Source organism: Bos indicus, chromosome 22 (assembly GCF_029378745.1).
Source record: "Bos indicus isolate NIAB-ARS_2022 breed Sahiwal x Tharparkar chromosome 22, NIAB-ARS_B.indTharparkar_mat_pri_1.0, whole genome shotgun sequence".
Taxonomy (NCBI): Eukaryota; Metazoa; Chordata; class Mammalia; order Artiodactyla; family Bovidae; genus Bos; species Bos indicus.
Window position 1 is genome coordinate 46,021,616 of NC_091781.1, and position 17,567 is coordinate 46,039,182.

The 17,567-nt window shown below is 43.8% G+C and overlaps 1 protein-coding gene across 4 annotated transcripts in view; it reads right to left on the bottom strand.

Annotated features, from left to right (window-relative positions):
* CACNA2D3 (calcium voltage-gated channel auxiliary subunit alpha2delta 3) overlaps positions 1-17,567 on the bottom strand; it is an 898,858-nt gene that overhangs the window by 195,821 nt on the left and 685,470 nt on the right. For all 4 annotated transcript variants that reach the window (XM_070776473.1, XM_070776472.1, XM_070776475.1 and 1 more), the window contains 3 exons: positions 16,735-16,806; positions 15,405-15,485; positions 7,981-8,055 (listed from right to left, as the gene is read on the bottom strand). In XM_070776473.1, the coding sequence (XP_070632574.1) occupies positions 7,981-8,055; positions 15,405-15,485; positions 16,735-16,806 (228 nt within the window). The remainder of the gene's footprint in view (positions 1-7,980; positions 8,056-15,404; positions 15,486-16,734; positions 16,807-17,567) is intronic.

Consider the following 17,567-nt stretch of genomic DNA (forward strand, 5'->3'; position numbering starts at 1 on the left):
TTCCACTCAAGTGTCCAGACTGGGGAGGCTCCAACCGTTGCTCTCAGCATTTCATCAAGAGAAAAGCACGCGAGGCTCTGTTTTCTCTTTCACCAAAGGATGTATTTCAAAATTACCAGGCTCGCTCCATGGGGGTCACACAGTCTTGTTTATTTTTTCTCCAAGAACACACTCCTCTGAGCAGATACATATACTAAGCATCCGATGATTCTTTCTTTTAAAATAAAACGGGATGGATTCAGACCCGACATAAAAGGATTGTGTTTTGACAATGTGCTCAGGGAGCGGGCACACGGCGGTGCCCGTGCGCCACCTACTGGCCAGTCTCGTTCAGTTCCCAGCAGTCTGAGCAGAGAACAGAGCTGAAGACTGGAGATGGGATTCCAGTCTTAGAAGCCACAGAGTTATATAAACGATGACAGGTTCCCACCCGCTACACCCCAGCAGGTTGGGGCCAGCAGAATGTATGGTTCTGAGACCAGAGACAGAAATCAAAAGCAGTGCTTGGTCCAGCATGAGGACAGAGATCTCAGGAAGTGTGTGGGACCCCTGCTGAGTCTGGAAAGAAATGTCCCTCACAGTAGGCTGTGGATGAAATTGGTGTGCACGCCACCTCTTCTGGGAAGCCCTCCAGCATCTCAGGGTGCCTTCCTCAAGAAAAGCAGATGCCTCCCCCGCGAGCACATAACTCTTCTTGGCAATGAGCTCCTTGTGGGCAGAGATGCTGTTCTACCTGCTTCTCTGTCTCCATCAGCTAGCACAGTGCCTAACGTGAGGAACATCTCATGAATGTTTGCAGTCCAGCAGAGGCAGGGGCGGAAAGAAAGGAGAACTTAACCAATTACATGAGATTTAAATTTTGCATGTGATGAAGCAAAGACTCAGTAAGTGTTTGATGGGTAAACATGTGGCACCTGCACTTCTCACTTATTGTAGAAAATTGGTACCCAGATATTTAGTCATCAGCATCCTTCAAACGCCATCAAAATCTACTGAGAAGTATCTATCAACCACTCCCTCGGTGCAGCAGCAAAGTCACAGGAATTCACAAGGGATCGTGTGGGAGAGGCTGAACACACAGACCTTTCCCAAGAGTGATAAGTGATCAGAGGAAACTGAAATATGGGGTGTGATGGGAAGTGAGGGAGGTGTGTGGCTCCTTTGGTCAGAGAGCAGGGAAGCTTCTCTGTGGAGGTGACATTGAGATGAGACATGGAAGGTGGGACAAAGGCAGTCACAGGTGTATCGGGAACAAGATTACAGGCAGAGGGAAGAGTAGGCACAAGAATCTGGACCGGAGAGGAGCTTGGGGCTTTTGAGGGATGGACAAAAGGGCTGGAGTAGACTGAAGGAGGGGTGAGCACAGCAGGCAGCCACACCACTCTGGCTGGCCAGAGAGGTCAAGTCAGATATGGTAGGGAGCTGGGGCCACGGCCCAGAGTTTGGGTTTTACTCTAGATGCCAAGAAAAGCCAGATCAACTGAGTGATGCCTGTGAAAGCCCACGTTGACTGCTAAGAGCATAATGCTGGGGTGAAGGGGGTACAAAAACAGGTGTCCAGAGCAGGGCTGAAAGGGAACGGAAGTTATCTAGGAAAGCCAAGACAGAGAGGGCCTGTCAAGAGTGACAGAGAGAGGGGAGTAGACTTGGGGTGCATTTTGGAACCAATAGGAAATGACAGTGGATGGTGTGGGGAGTGGGGCAGAAAAGGGCAGTGGTGAAGGCCACACCCACACTTGTTGAACTCAGAAGAACCCTTAGCATTTGCATTGAGCAGGAAGGAGAAATGAAGGAAGACTGAGGCATTCCTCAGTCTGCTTAGCATTTAGCATATTTACATAAGTCCATAGGATGTCCATTTCATTCCATATGAGAGGACAATGGTGTAAGAATATTTAATTTGTCAGAATGTCCATGTGTCAATCTGTGTTTTCAATGACCTTCTGCCAGAGCCAATCTATAACCCATGTTCAATAGCAAAAAGGCATGGAAAAATGAAGTGGCTGGGCATCCGTAAGAACAAAGAAATGGAATCAACGTTTGGAGTGGGATGGGGACAGTCAAGGAGTCCATAAGGACTGACTGGTGACATCAAGCAGAACTCAGCCTGTGGGAACAGCAAGAACACTGACTTCCAGAGGGAGTGGAGAGATTCTGGAACAGGAAGATGTCATTGTCATCTGCAGAATCTGGACCCGTTGGAGAGTTCACCTGAGTTTGACAGAACAACAGAAATGGCCGGGGTCTGATGGAGATAGCCTGATGGCTCAGGCTTCCCCTCCCCACACTGGCCTGGGCTGTACAGCTTGGTTACCTACTTCCTTTTTAGATGTAGCTACTAGAAAATGTTAACTTACACAGGCACCTCATGATTGTGGCTCATATGACATTCTTCCTGGACAGTACTAGTCTAGGCAGAAGCTCACTGTAATTGCCTGGTGATGACCCTGTTATTCATCCACATGGCTGCAAAGATCAGGTTCCCACTCTGCTTCCTATTTCCTGAGAATCAGCCAATATAGAAGAGTGAATTTAGCGCATCCAAACTGATGTGGGGACTCCTGGTTCTGACTCTTTCCAGTCATTTAACCACTCGATTACTTGGTGCCTCAGATTCCTGTACGTAACATGAGGATATGCACTGCCTCACGGAGATGCTCCTGGTGCCCGTGGTTGTCCACAATCTGACTCCAGATTGCCTTCCAGACCCACCTTCCACACAGGCCTGGCGTCCGCACACCCTTTCTCTGAGCCTCTGAGCCTTTCCATTGTTTCTGCATCCTAAGCTTGCTAGTGAATTAGTTAATGATCAAAAGCTTTAACCACTTAAAACACTTTGAGCAGTGTCTGTCACATAAAAAGGGATCAACAAATGTGAAACAAAGTTTACTAAGACCTACAACAATAACAGATACAAAAATGCATTTTCCCTAGTTGGATCTATGGCTACTTCTCCACCCTACATATCAAGTCTTATCTTCCCTATTTGATTCTGAGCTCTCCGTGTTGGAGCACTTCTCCGCAGCCACTCTGGACAGCTTGCTTAGCCCTAGAACATAGTAGCCATCTAGCCAATATTGAGGGAAGGGACTGAGGGTTTTCCCCATCTCATCTACCATTAGCCCAGCGGCCCATGGGACTGGCTAATTTTTCTCCAGAATAGAAACTCTTCAGCATCCTTCCCCATCTTCTGGGCTTGCAGACACAGAGCAAACAGCTTTTGGCAAATGTCAACGTGGTTTCATGGAAACAAGTCCTAGATTTTGTCTGCCCCAGGCTCCTCTGTGGAGCCTTGCCTGTGCTGTGGCTGCTGGAAAGGAGCCTTTTTTGTGTTCTCTTGGTGGTTTGACGAGGTCCACATTCCAGGCCTCCATGGGGAAAGCAATCAACTTAGATGTCCCTTTTTTCTAAAACGGAGGGGCACATGGATTACCAAAATCTCAAAAGAAAATCAGATCATGTGAAAGGAGGTCCCTTCCTAGTTTTATTTCCCTCGATGCTTTGTCGGGCAAAAGAAAAAAGATATATTAGGGGTTCCACATTTTAAGAAAAATTCGTAAAGCTCTCAAAGAACTTTATGAGAAGAATAAAGTGCAAGAAAAATCGATCTAGACAGTAATTCTAAGTAACCATGCTTTGAAATAGTTTTAACCTGAATGTTAAAAAGGGGCAGAGACCAAGGAAAAAACTTCCAGATGTGTAATAACAACTCAAAAATCATTCCTCAAGGTCTGACTTGAATCCTTCTTGCTTCGCTATTGTCCGAGTCCCCACCCATGAGATGGCCCCAGCCCACGTGTTCCTTCAGCCCCCATTCTAACACATGGATCCCAGCATGCTGGGAACCACATAAATGTTGAATCAGCATCAGTTAGTCTACCAGAAGTCACAAGCTGGTGGCAAGGACAGAGTGACTGAGAAACACTTGGAGAAAGACTACAGACAGCCCAGCTATCAACAGAAAAGTCCTGCTTGAGCAGCTTTGCCAATTAAACCAAAGCCAGTCTGCTGAGTAAGGCTCCTACATCTGAGCTGTTTTTGGAGACACTTCATGATTCACACCCAAATCATACAAGATGAAAGAAAATACTGGATAAATCAAGCCAAATATTAAGTTTGGGGGGAAAATTTTATTGGACAAATTAGAAAAATATTGGTATTGTGCTTCAGGAAACCCACTTCTTTCCTCTGGCTGCAGGGGCAGAAACAACCTCAGTGGCAGATGGAGAGGGAATAGGAGTTATTTTAAGTGAGTCGGCTCCGTCCCCCATGCTGGCCACAATCTCCCACTCACACCCACTGTGCTAATCTGGCAGCCTCGGCCAGAACCGAGGGCAACATCCATTTGTAACAAGGATTTAACTGTATGACTGGGCTTGGAGAAGGCCTGTCAGGTTGGAGTGAGGATTCCCTGCTAGAGCTGGCCAAGCACGCTGCTGCTGCTGGTTGTCCCCAGCTGTGGGTGAGGCTCTGACTGGGTCCACAGACGTCTGGTGCAGACACCAGGTTTCTGGGGGAAGTGCCCTAATTACATAACATTATCCTGAAGGATCCAAAGTAACTGGAAATGAAACAATGACTTTGGAGGATTCTTTCATTCCTTCTCCTTCGAAGTCCCTCCTCTGTGCTGAGTGACTGGTGGTTAGGGAGAAGGAGGGAGTCAGTTTTCTGCTTTTGTTGTTCAGGTGAACAAGACAGAGACAAATAAACTACCTGTACGCGCCGAGCTGGGCTGTTCCCCCATGCGGACTGATTCTCAACTGGCATACTTTAGCTACCGCAGCTGCTAGCATATCCTCAGTGCTACTTTAAAAACAGACAGACAACAGTAACAAAACACTTAGGTTCCCTGGGCTCACACAGAACCTCCCAGTACAGCTACGGTTTGCTTTTCTTCTAGCTCAGAGCTGACCAAGAAAAATAAGGGTGTGAATGTGTGAGAGACAGACAGACAGAGAGACAGACAGAGCGAGGGGGAGAGACAGACAGGCACAGACAGGCGTAGCTGAGGTTGCACAGACTAAGTTGATGTCAAGTTGAAAGTAGAACTGCATGCAGACTGCATGATCCCAAGGGCTCTGTCTGTTTACTCATGTGTGTGTGGATACAATCCCTCACTGATGTTTATCATGATAACCTGAACAAGGTGAATAATTAAAAATGTTCTTTAAATCCAGCCCCCACCCCCGCAAGCATCCACCATCACCGAGTCCTCGCAATCTTTATAGCAGTCAATAAAACATAAACAGAATGCCCACAGAACTGCCACGGTCCCCACAATATCCTGGGGCTTGATTTGTCACACAAGGCTCTTTACTTGTATTATCCCATTTACACTGACAACCCATAATATTATACTTTTTAGTTATGACAAGATTACAAGAGAAAATGATGCTCAGAAAGGCTGTGTGACTTGCCCAAAGTCACACAGCTGGTTTATGATGGGACTAGGAATCAAGGATAACCTATGTACTGCTGAAGTTGAATTCCTTCCACTTCACTGCTGTCTTTTTCCCAGCAGGAAAATACAAAACTCAGGGAGGGTTAACATCCACTATTGATTATACAGATGGGTTAGTTCACAGAATCCTCAACAGTGGGCATCACACCAAACCTCTTCTAAATATGTCATGGCCTCAGTGTCACAGATGGAAAAAATGAGATAGATGGTCCATTGACCCGGCCACTCCTGATGTTCTTATTGTGGGTCAACTTCAAAAAGCTTCATCTGGTTTGGGTCCTCAAAAGTGAGATGTGCAGCATTTGCTTGGGCCACCGCATTTATGGGAATCTGACCCTAGCTGCCATTTCCAGTGAAATCATTCATTGCAGTGTTTCAACAGAGAGAACAGAAATGACTTGGATCTGTGGGTATTTGCACTGTCAGGAGATGATCAGTGTTGACTGGTTGGCCTATTCTTCTAAGAGCCTTTCAGCTGCCCTCTCAGCGGCTACAGTTCTGAAGTCCATGAGATGGATTATTTGCAAACAGGCCATTTGCTGCATGACCAGGAGATGTGAAAGACCAGAAAGTCTCTGAAATGACTGCACAGATGGGAGCTGCTCACTTCCACATTATAGAGAAAGGGAAGGTACCCTGGTGACCCTTCTGACATCTGGTTCCATTTTATTCCTTCTTTAAAAGCTGATAAATAGGAAAGTTAATTCATTCACTGGCAGAAGATCCAGGTTTGATTGCTTCATTTACTCTGATTCACTCCAACTTGGAATAAATAAGCACTAGGAGCCTACTGTCAGCCACATCAAACATATATCTCCTACCACCCTCAACAAACAACCCCAACTGCAAGACTTAGAAATGGGTACTGTGCTAAGCTTTTTAAACTTAAATACACTTTTAGACTTAAATATCCTTAAAAAGTTAGGTAGGTTTTTCAGTCAGACTTTTCAGCAATTCTGAATTAAGTTTGGAATCAGCTAACCAGTTAATTCAATCCTTTTTTGATAAAAAGCTTGTTGAAGTCAAGTATTACCTTAAGTTGCATCCTCAAGCATGCATATGGGATCCATATGATGTGGCCATGACTCCATTAATACCAGGGCGATTAGAGCAAAGTTGGATGGTGATGGAGCTAAAACACGAACTTCTTCTAAACAATGATTCAAGGGAGAAGCAAACTGGTCCGCAAGATGTTTCACAAATAAACGTTTGCATAGCAGGCACTGCTGATATTTTCTAATTTTGATGAAAGGAAAAAAGACATGTGGAGTGGATGGGTATGTGTGAGTGTGTGTGTGTGTGTGTGTGCATGTGTGCACAGCTATAGGAAATGAACTATACTTTCTTAACATTCAAAAGCAGAGTTTACTTTATTACTCTTTATACTTTTATATCTTCTTTAAAATTGGCTAACCACAGACCAAAAGGGATGTCTTTTTGTCAACACATTGCAACTAGATCAGGGGTGCAAACATGTGGTGCCCTCTCTGCCATGCCCCTCCAGAATCCACAGTGCACCAAATCTGGCTGCCCTTCAGAATCCTCCTAAACACAGTGCTCCAGGCAGCCTCTCCCCAGGGATCAGAATGGACCATGCTATTCTGGGCTGTCTTGGACTAGGCCTAACTCCACTCACTTCAAAGAGAGCTAAAACGATGCTGAAAGAAAATGGTTACATGTCAGCTCACTAAACAGTGCTACTGGATACAGCATAGGCAGGACAAGGGGGAAAATCTCAACGGTTTCAATGAAACACAAAAGATGTTGTTGAGTATCTTCAAACCAGCAGGCACCGGGCTTGGGTAATGTTCCAACTCCATCATGATGAATTTCCAGGGATCTTGACTCTTATTTGTTGTATCAAATGTAATTTTCAAGAAGTTGGTCTCAGGACTTCCCTGGTGGTCCAATGGTTAAGAATCCGCCTGCCCATGCGGGGTACACAGGTTTGACCCCTGGTCTGGGAAGACGCCACATGTCATGGGGCAACTAAGCCCGTGGGCAGCCACCACTGAAGCCTATGCACTCTACAGCCGGTGCTCCACAGCCAGAGCAGCCACTGCAACGAGAAGCCTGCGCACTGCAGCCAGAGAAAGCCTGTCCGCGGCAGTGAAGGCCTAGCAAGTTCCAAAATGAATAAATAAGTAGATCGTTTTTTCTTTAAGTTGGTTTCAGGCTGGAGGGTGAGAGATCATTTGTTTCATAAAGCTACCTATTATGATGTATATTTCAAACTGAACAGAGTTTAAAAATTTTACATATATTGGCAAACATGAAATAAATAAGTTGCAAGACATACATGGATTTATATGTAAAAACATGATAGCAAATATATTTACCCTATATTATTTGCATATGATATGTCAAAATGCTAGTTATAAACTATTAAAACAGCTTTTCACAGACAGTATTATGAATTGAGCATTTCAAGTGAAAACTGCAAAGTGTCTCCACTGTAGAACTGAAGAAAACCTTTTAAAATCATAAAGGAGAAACACAGAAATAAGTATTTCTCTTACCAGTGGTCTGAGTTCTGGATGTGTCAGGATATATCCATTATTTGTGATTGCAAAGGCATAGCCATGAATCCCTAACTGTAAGAAGAAGTGAGAAAGAAACCTTCATTAGCTTGCTCCCTGGTGAATTCACAAAGCAGAAAGCAGCCCGACATTTAGTAATTTACAGCTTAAACTTGGCATTCATAACCCTTATCAGCACAATATTTCATTAAAATGAATGCAAGGCACTGATCCTTGACATTTGGTGGAAATGAAGACCTGTCACAGGATAAGCTCAGCAAATAGCACAATTTAAAATGTCACAGACCCATGTTGGCATCCAAAGACCCCACTTTGATTTATTTAAAATGAAAACAATTATAAGTTTTAAAAAGCAAGTGGCTAATGTTTCTGGAGACTCTATGTCCAAGTGAACAGAATTTTGTCAACCTGGGTGTCTTTTCTCTACCTGAGATAAGTAAGGCAAGAGGGGCCTCCCTCTGATGCACCCTAGGCTCCCGACAATTCCATACCCCCAAGGCCATCTCAAGCATGCATTCTCCTAGGCAGTCATTTTCCGTAATTCTTCAAGGAGAAAAGTGTCCCCACAAGCCTATATAGGAGCCTGCCAACCCCTTTTACATCCTTTCGTCTTTAAACTGTGAGGCCGCCAAGCTTTTCCATGCATGCTTCCATCGACACAAAGCCTGGGTAATTTTCTATGCAGAGCCTCACTTAATTTATGTTTTCTGACTAAATAGGACTATGGGAAATAGTTTGAGAGCAATGAAATGTTTTATTAGCTTTAAAAAGTATGTAATCAAATTTAACACTGCACTTATTTAAATAATAATCCCAGCTTTTTGACAATATTTCTATTACACAGTTGAATGCATCCATTGGCTACAATAAATTTACCTACAAATCATTCATGTATTAAAATGGCCTCTGGCATAAAACCCATACTGATCTCTCTCTCTGAAGAAAGAAAATGTAACCCACTTTTGCCGGAGCAGTGAAAGGGGAGAAGAAAAAAAAATCCTTTTTCCCAATGAGTTATTTCATAGTCCTGAGCCCTCACTGTTATTTTCTTTAAAATTCTCTGCTGCTCGCATTCTTGAATATGATACTATTAAATGATCCAGACAACAGAGTTTACAAACCAAGAATGACCCTGTCTGCTTGTTAGCTTAACGTCAAGGTGATGTGAAATTAACTTCAGAGAATTTAACACCGGCAATTAAAAGTATTCCTTGCATTACAAAAAGCAAATACGCATGTGGTAGTCAAGGGCAACAGACATTTTCTTCTGGAGTTACCTTACACAGCAAGTCTTAATAAGATTCTACTTGATTCTAATGATAAAAGTATATTTCATTATGCTGTGAAAGATAAACCAGAGATTTCCTATCCTTTGAGATGTATATCGTCTCTTTTCATCTTGTCTCTTGGAAAAATGTCAGACACAGTCAGCACTGCATTAATTACCTTTATTATGTCCCTGTTTAATACAGACTGAGGAGTCAAAACGGACTCAGAGAGTTTGACTTTTTCCATTAAAGGCAAAAGTGGTCTTTGGTTGGAAATTCAAACTCACGATGAGACCAAACAAATGATATTTTATAGTCAACTAATATATTCAGTGGCTTCTAACGTACATTCCTTCACTTCTTGGTTTGCCTGTAGGAAGCAATACTCCAAAGAAAGTAAAACTCCATGCATATGCCCCCTCCAAGCTCTCTACTTTTCTTGTGTAGCACTTATCTAAGTGATAATCAATTATTTGTGAGGTTGACTATAAATAGTCAAGATATCAGTCAAGGCCTTTGATTATTTAAAGCCTATCTCCCTGCCAGAATATAAGTTCTGTGACAGCCAAGGTCATACCATGCAGTTATAGAGGGATGGCTAGGATGAAGGGAAGAGGGGTCAAGAAAGGAGGAAGCAGGAAAGGAGGAAGAAGGGAAGTAACAGAAGCTGAATTGAGTGCAGATCCTACAAAAGTATCCTGAACTCTCTGCTTCTTTCCTGGGATGCAGAGACTGAGGTGACCTTCCCACCCAATGTCCTCCACTCATTGTTTAGCTGCCATCTTGCTTCCTTGTTGCTCACTCACATTTCACTCTCCCAGAACCTGCCTCTGTCATGCCCCCTCGCCCACCAAAATGCCACCAGAACTCCTTTCTCTACAGTTGCCAGTGGCCTCCTAATTGCCAAACCATATAGAATGTACCCTCTTTTCCTGGTTGTCTTAGCCTACTGACCCCTCTTCCTTGACACTCTAATCCCTCAGTTTCCAGGCCCCACACTCCCGGATTCCCTCCCTTTCGTAGGATCCTCGTCCTCTACTCACCCTGGAAGCAGTAAGCTTCTGTCCCCAGTGCTCCTTGTCTGCTTTAGCTCCTTCTCCTCCAGCATGATTCATCAACCACCTGGATGCTGTTGACCTCCAGATCTGTGCTCCAGCTTTGGCCTCTCGCCTCAGTGGTAGACCCCAGGGTTCAAGTGTCTCTACCTGGACATCACACAGGTGCCCAGACTCGCCCAGTCCAACGTGGGCCCCTTCCCTTAGTGCTGCTCTCCCTGCACTTCTCTCTCAGTTGGTGGCACCACCAACCACCCACCCAACTCTCAAGTTAGAAACTAAAGAACCATCCCTAGATCCCTTTCTCTCTTTCATCCCCAACTTGTTGACCTAAGTAATCACTAAGTTTTTCTCCAGAAATCATTTAGATTCATCTCTGCTTCCCCACCTTACCATCCATGTAGATTTAATATAGCAGATTTCCACCATGGTCCTACCTGTTCTTTCTGCCTCAAAGCTTGGCCCCAACAAAGTTATCCTTCAGATTAATCAAAGTCAAAGGTAACTCTGACTCTGTTGTTCCCCTTTGTAAAACCCACTAAAGACCTCTTTTATGTGTAGAAAGTTAAAGTGAAAGTCTCTCGGTCATCTCTGACTCTTTGTGACCCCATGGACTACACAGTCCATGGAATTCTCCAGGCCGTAATACTGGAGTGGGTAGCCTTTCCCTTCTCCAAGTGATCTTCCCAACTCAGGGAGTGAACCCAGGTCTCCTGCATTGCAGGTGGATTCTTTAACAGCTGAGCCACAAGCAAAGCCCCAAGAAAACTGGAGTGGGTAGCCTGTCCTTTCTCTAGTGGATCTTCCTGATCCAGGAGTCAAACTGGGGTCTCCTGCATTGCAGGCAGATTCTTTACCAACTGAGCTAAGCCATCAGGGAAGCTCTCTTTCACTTTCATGTGTGAGATAGAATCTACGGGTCTATCCATCAGGTCTCCCTGGGGTCTGGCCCCTACCTACTTACCCAGCATTTCCTTCCTCCACTCATTGCCTCTCAAGAGCTCATGACAGCAACAATAAACCCCCTGCAGCTTTTTTCTCCCACTGAGACCTTTACTCAATGAATGCAAGCTGTCCAGAGCACTACTCCTTCCCACTTCTCCCCAGCTATGAGCTCAGCCTCATGATCTTCTCCTATAAACATGTCTCTCCTGTTGCGCCCTCCTTTCCATATCATGTCTCCATAAAACTCTGAGAATTTTTCCATTACTACCTTCACCTTAATGCATGAAAATGCCACACTTCCTTTTCTGCCCGCTTCTCAACCCTAGCTGGATGTCTTTCCTTCATCTGCCTTATTCTAGACACTCCCCCATCAGAATGGGCTCTCTGTGGGAAAGGAAGCCTCTCATTCATCTTTTGACTGTTCCAGCCTCTAGCATAATGTCTAGCACATGGCAGGTGCTCCAGTTAAGGTCTGCATGTATTTAAGATAGTCATCACTTTACCCAAATATTACCTCATTCATCTTTAAAATTTGAGCTAGAGTAAATATCGAACGTAAGCTGAAAAGGAGAAGCTGATTTGCTATGGGTGGTACATAGTCAGTCCTCCTCAAGCCTGTACCTGAGAAAGTCTTCTTGACATTCAGAAACTATCTGGTTAAAATCCTTCCCAGGAGAACAGTGAGAAAATAACATCAGAATGTTTTGTTGGTTCGTTGACTGCAAATGGATATAACCTAATGTAGATGGAAGAAGAGAAACTTAGCAAATCTCAAAACACACTCCCCATTCTGTGGATGAGTCTCTCAAAAAACCTAAAACTTGTAGATGGCAATGTCCAACATTTGCTTAGGGCCTCAAATCAATATACAGATGAAATCTCTAATTTTTGTTTCATCTGAAATACAACTAGCCATTCTGTCCATTCTAACATGCAGTCCCGTGCCGCAGTCAGAGAGCAGATGGGACACAAGGCCTCCCGGCACTTGGGGCTGCCAAAGGGGCCCCCATCCTGAAGCACGCTCTCCTGGTGGCCAGAGGCCTTGTGGTGCAAAAGCCTGGGGAAGGAGGTGCTTCCCTTCCAAGTGCAGAGAATCGGGACTAATGAAGTGAACCCAATTATAAAATGGCTCTTTACATTAACAGAGGCTGTGGTGTCTGGAAATTATTGCTGGGGTGTCTGGAATTCTTAATAAAAATTACAGGAAGTCTGATTGCTTGTGGGAAAATCTATGAAGCTAATGGAAAAGAAAGAATTCTATCAATATCTTCTGGGAAAACCACACGAGCCAAGAGCTGACTCATCTTTACAAGGTGTTAATCAAGAGAAAAAGGTGTGATCTGCACTCTGATCCCTGGAGCTCTCCTCTCCTAGATGAGAGAGCCCCATTCACCCACGGTTCACTCCAGCTGCCATGGACACCTCTTCCCACAGCTCTGGTGGGGACCAGAGGAAGGGCAACTTAGATTAAGGTATGCCACCTGGGTCTCGGGTTCCCAGACCCTTTGGGGAAAGCAGCTAATTTTCTTTAGCTGATCTTCTTCTTATCCCCTTATTACACTTTGTTTCCTTCATCATTTACTTGCTGAGTTATAACGAGAAATAATAAGAGTTATTTCACATATCTTCATCTAAAAATGGGACCAAGTGGTACTTGTTTCATGGGAGTGTAACGAGGATTCAGTGGGAACAGTGAATATAAAGCACTTTTACCATACTAAACACACAGTGAAAAGTTCAGTGAATGTCTTATTGTATTATTTTAGCTACTAATTTTTTTAATATATTTTAACTATTACTATTATTGTCCTTTATCGTTTCTTATGGCTCTAGGCTTCAGTTCAGTTCAGTCACTCAGTTGTGTCCAACTCTTTGCAAGCCCGTGGACTGCAGCATGCCAGGCTTCCCCCATCACCAACTCCCAGAGCTTGCTCAGACTCATGTCCATCAAGTCAGTGATGCCATCCAACCATCTCATCCTCTGTCGTCCCCTTCTCCCACCTTCAATCTTTTCCAGCATCAGGTTCTTTTCCAATGGGTCAGTTCTTCACATCAGGTGGCTAAAGTATTGGAGTTTCAGCTTCAGCATCAGTCCTCCCAGTGAATATTCAGGACTGATTTCCTTTACGATGGACTGGTTGGATCTCCTTGCAGTCCAAGGGACTCTCAAGAGTCTTCTCCAACACTACAGTTCAAAAGCATCAATTCTGCAGCACTCAGCTTTCTTTATGGTCCAACTCTCACATCCATATATGACTACTGGAAAAACACAGCCTTGACCGGATGGACCTATGTTTACAAAGTAATGTCTCTACTTTTTAATATGCTGTCTAGGTTGGTAATAGCTAAAAGCATGCACTGCTAGTTTGAGACTTGGCAAGATATTTAAATTTTCTGAGTCTCTTGTTTCTTTAGCCAAGGATAGCAGTGTCTACTGCATTAAGTGAGATAATGCTATAAAGATCTTAGTACATTGTCTAGTAGAAGAAGCTTTGAAAAACAAATTCACAGGGTAATTGTTACCATTTCCTATATGTTCTGGGCTCCCAAGGTGGCTCAGTGGTAAAGAATCCACCTGCCAATGCAGGAGACATGCATCCCAGGGTCAGGAAGATCCCCTGGAGGAGGAAATAGCAACCCACTCCAGTATTCTTGCCTGGAGAATCCCATGGACAGAGAAGCCTGGTGGGCTATACAGTCCATGGGGTCGCAGAGTTAGACACAATAGAGTGACCAAACACACACACACCACACCTGTATGTTCATCCTTTCTGGATTTACTGGGCATATATTAAATAGCGGCCCTGTATCTGGGCTTCTACATCTTATTTGATGCTAGAGGCTTAAGAGTGGTAAAGGTTGGATGCTCTTTCTTAAACAGTGAGCCAGCAATTCTGGGCCTCTAAGTCTAAGGATTTCAATAAGAGTAAAGTCCACTATCTTTATAGGCCTCAAATAGCTCCCTAACCCCCTGACTTTCCACCTCTAGGGAGCTAAACAGTTTTCAACATGTGCTTTTGTGAGTTTGGGTCAACCAGATGTCATATTACACTCTGGAAACTGAACTCCAAATGGAAAAGCCCTTTTGGTGAAAGAACCCGGCTGTCAGAGCTCCAGGGTGATAGCGGGAAGAAAGACCTTTGTCATCTCAGTAAACCCAATCAGAAAATTTATTTTGTTAATGAGGCCACCTTTTGTAGCCTGGATACCTGATTTTAGCTTAGAGTTGATTTCCTTTGATTATGAAGGTAGCTTTCTAATTTGATCACCTAAATGGAATCAGCACATGGGAACAGACACACCTTGCTTATTCAAAGAAGTTTCCTCTTCTAGGAGTGGATCAGGTCCTAAGGCCCATCTAGGAAGCACTGGGAAGAACTTGACCTTATGGGTTCTCTGAGAAGCCTGGGCCAAGAGGTAGAGGTGCAGCATGGGCTTATAGAAAGTGGTGATGTGCTGATGTCCACAGCTAAGGGGAGCCTGAGAAGGCAGGGGTTCACACCTTGAGTCCGAACAGTCCCCTATGGATCTCACTCCTCAGCTCTCTATCCAATCTTCGCATGACATATTTTGCTTTCTTAGGAAAAACACCATACAGTGAAATGATTTCAGGTGGCATGTAGACCCTGTATTTAAGCTTTCCTACTGCACCCTCTCAACTGTCCCCAGAATTCAAAACAAACTTACACTTCTCTTACTGCCATAGGTTTAATGTAGCACTAGGAAAGGAATATTAATTTGTACCCCATTACCTTTCAGGATAAAGGGAATATTTATTCAGTAGAAGCAGGGACCACTTTTATTTGTGCCTCATTGGGTTTCTGTTAAGAAGCAACAGATTTTAGGGGGTCCTCAGATTGGGGTAAGTCAAGACTGGCTTAGAAAATCATCAGAGGTGTAAGACCTGTATAGTCGTCCTGCAGACTTGTGTAGACTTTCACAGGCCCATACAAACCTGGGTGGGCGCATGTAGACCTAATTAGATCTTCCTGGACTGTTATTATTCTACCAAAACAAAACAACACAGAATCCGCTAGAAAGAGTGAGTTTCCTTCAAGCTTTTCTTGTCACTATGGCAGGCTGCGAGATTATCTCGTGCATCTGGCTCTCGACTCTTAATTAAGCGATGCATTACCTTATATTTGGGGATAGTCTTCAGAAGTTCTTTCACTGGGACATCTGTGCCGACCACACCGAGAAGAATGCCTTTTGATCTCTATTGAAAAGAAACATTAAACAATAAAAACAACAGAATGTTAATTTGGCAGAATAAATATAATGTCCTGAAAAGTCACACACCATAGGCACTGTCTGGAGCCTTCTTCAAACTGAGAGAAATTGAAGCTTAATCCAGATTTGCAAGAGGTAACTTCTATTCCCCACCCAAAACATTCCTAGGACAGAATGGGAGCTTCTCAGGCCAAACATTGCCTATTATAACCCTCAACACACACCCTAAGAACCATTTCCTTTTCTCTCCTGAGAATTAAGAATCTGAAGAGGCCAAGGAGTTTCAATCATTAATCAGCTTCTCTTACAGAAACTTTTTACAGGAAACACTTAGCATGTTAACTATGTTCTCAATTTATACTGCCATCTGGCGCCCAGGAGAAAGAGACTAAATAGCCAGAGAAAGATGCAAAAACCCTAACATTTTTCCAAACAGTTGGAACCAAGGAATGGGGTAAAGGAATAGGCCTCTAAGGTTCCAGGTCCCAAGGTCAACGTGATGTGCTATACTTTCTGATGTCAGAAAGGGCCTTCTAGAATAAGATACACATTGCTACTATCCTGCCTGCTGTTTCACCCCAATGCAACTGCCCCCAGAACCTCAGGCCACGTTCCTATTTGGAAATAGGGTCTTTGTAGATGTATTTAATCAAGGATCTCAAAGTGAAATCATCCTGGATGCAGGATGGGGCCTGTATCCAACAATTTGTGTCTTTATAAGAGGAAAGGATACAGAGATAAGCAGAGAAGAGGGCCGTGTGAAGACAGAGGTGGAGACTGGAGTGGGCAAGGAAGGAGTCTCCCCTACAATTGACTTCTTAATTTTAGACTTCTGGCCCTTAGAATTGTTAAAATACACGTCTATTGTAAGCCATCCCATCTGTAACACTTCACTGTCATAGCCCTGGGGATCTAATTCAAGGTTGGGACCTATAAATGAGAGTGAGATCATCCCATCACAATCAAGGATTCTTTCTGGAGATTTCCTTCCTCTGGTCATTTAAACACTTCAGTTTTGGAAAAGTGGTGCATACTGTAAAAAGATGCCTGCTTAAATTCCTCTCATCTATTCTTGATTTCATGATTCTAACAGCAGGATTAAAAGTGAGGAAAAATTATACATCCTCCATCCTTAAATTAAATAAGTAAATAAAGGTCACCAGAACTTGAGTCAGAGAGGGTCTGAGTTAACGACCCCCTTAGCATCAAGAAGGAAATCCAGTCACTGTACTCACAGTCTCATTCTGCTTACTAAACACAGGCATGGCGACCGTGGTCATCAGGACGGGGCCCTGATCATCAGCAAGCTGGATGGAGAAAGAAAAGCCAGTTACCTGAGAATAGTCTGGAAGAAACAGTGCCAGGGGCCATACCTTTTCACTGTCTCATCCCTTCCTGACCAGGGGCTGTTGGAAATGGACCAGTGTCCACTCAAGTCTTTATAGCTTAGGTGGGAGGACAATATTCCTCTACCTGGATGTGCTGATGAGGATCCTAGCTTCTTCTCACGGGTGGGGGAAACAATGATAGCTACCATCAGTCACTCCAGCTGATCTGTTTACTGCATTCAGCCATTTGAGTTCAAATAAAGCCCTGTTTGGATCCTAGTGATTCATTTTATTTTATTACTACAGATTGATTTTATCGTTTTACTTTACAGACTTTATGTTCAATATGTGCAATATTAATGCTTCTCCTTAATGTGGAAATTGAGGATCAGAAAGCATGAACATAAGGGGTTTTATGAGTTGCCCCTGCTGCAAACAATGGAATCTGGAAGCATTTATTCTCCCCAAGGTAGCTGAGTCATGGCCCTTTTGAATCTCTACATATATCTGCATGCCAGTCCCAGATGGAAAACAAACAAAATGAAAAAATAACTTATCCATTTCATCCCTGAATCACTGGTAACTGAAGCTGAACATTCCTCCTGGAAGAACAACCCTTGAATTTGGCCCATAGTATACTTCTGTAACTCATTGAACTGCATACAAGTGCACGGAGACCCACCATCATATCTGTCTTTCACAACAGTGTCAGGAGAAAGGTATAAACCCCTACTTGCTCT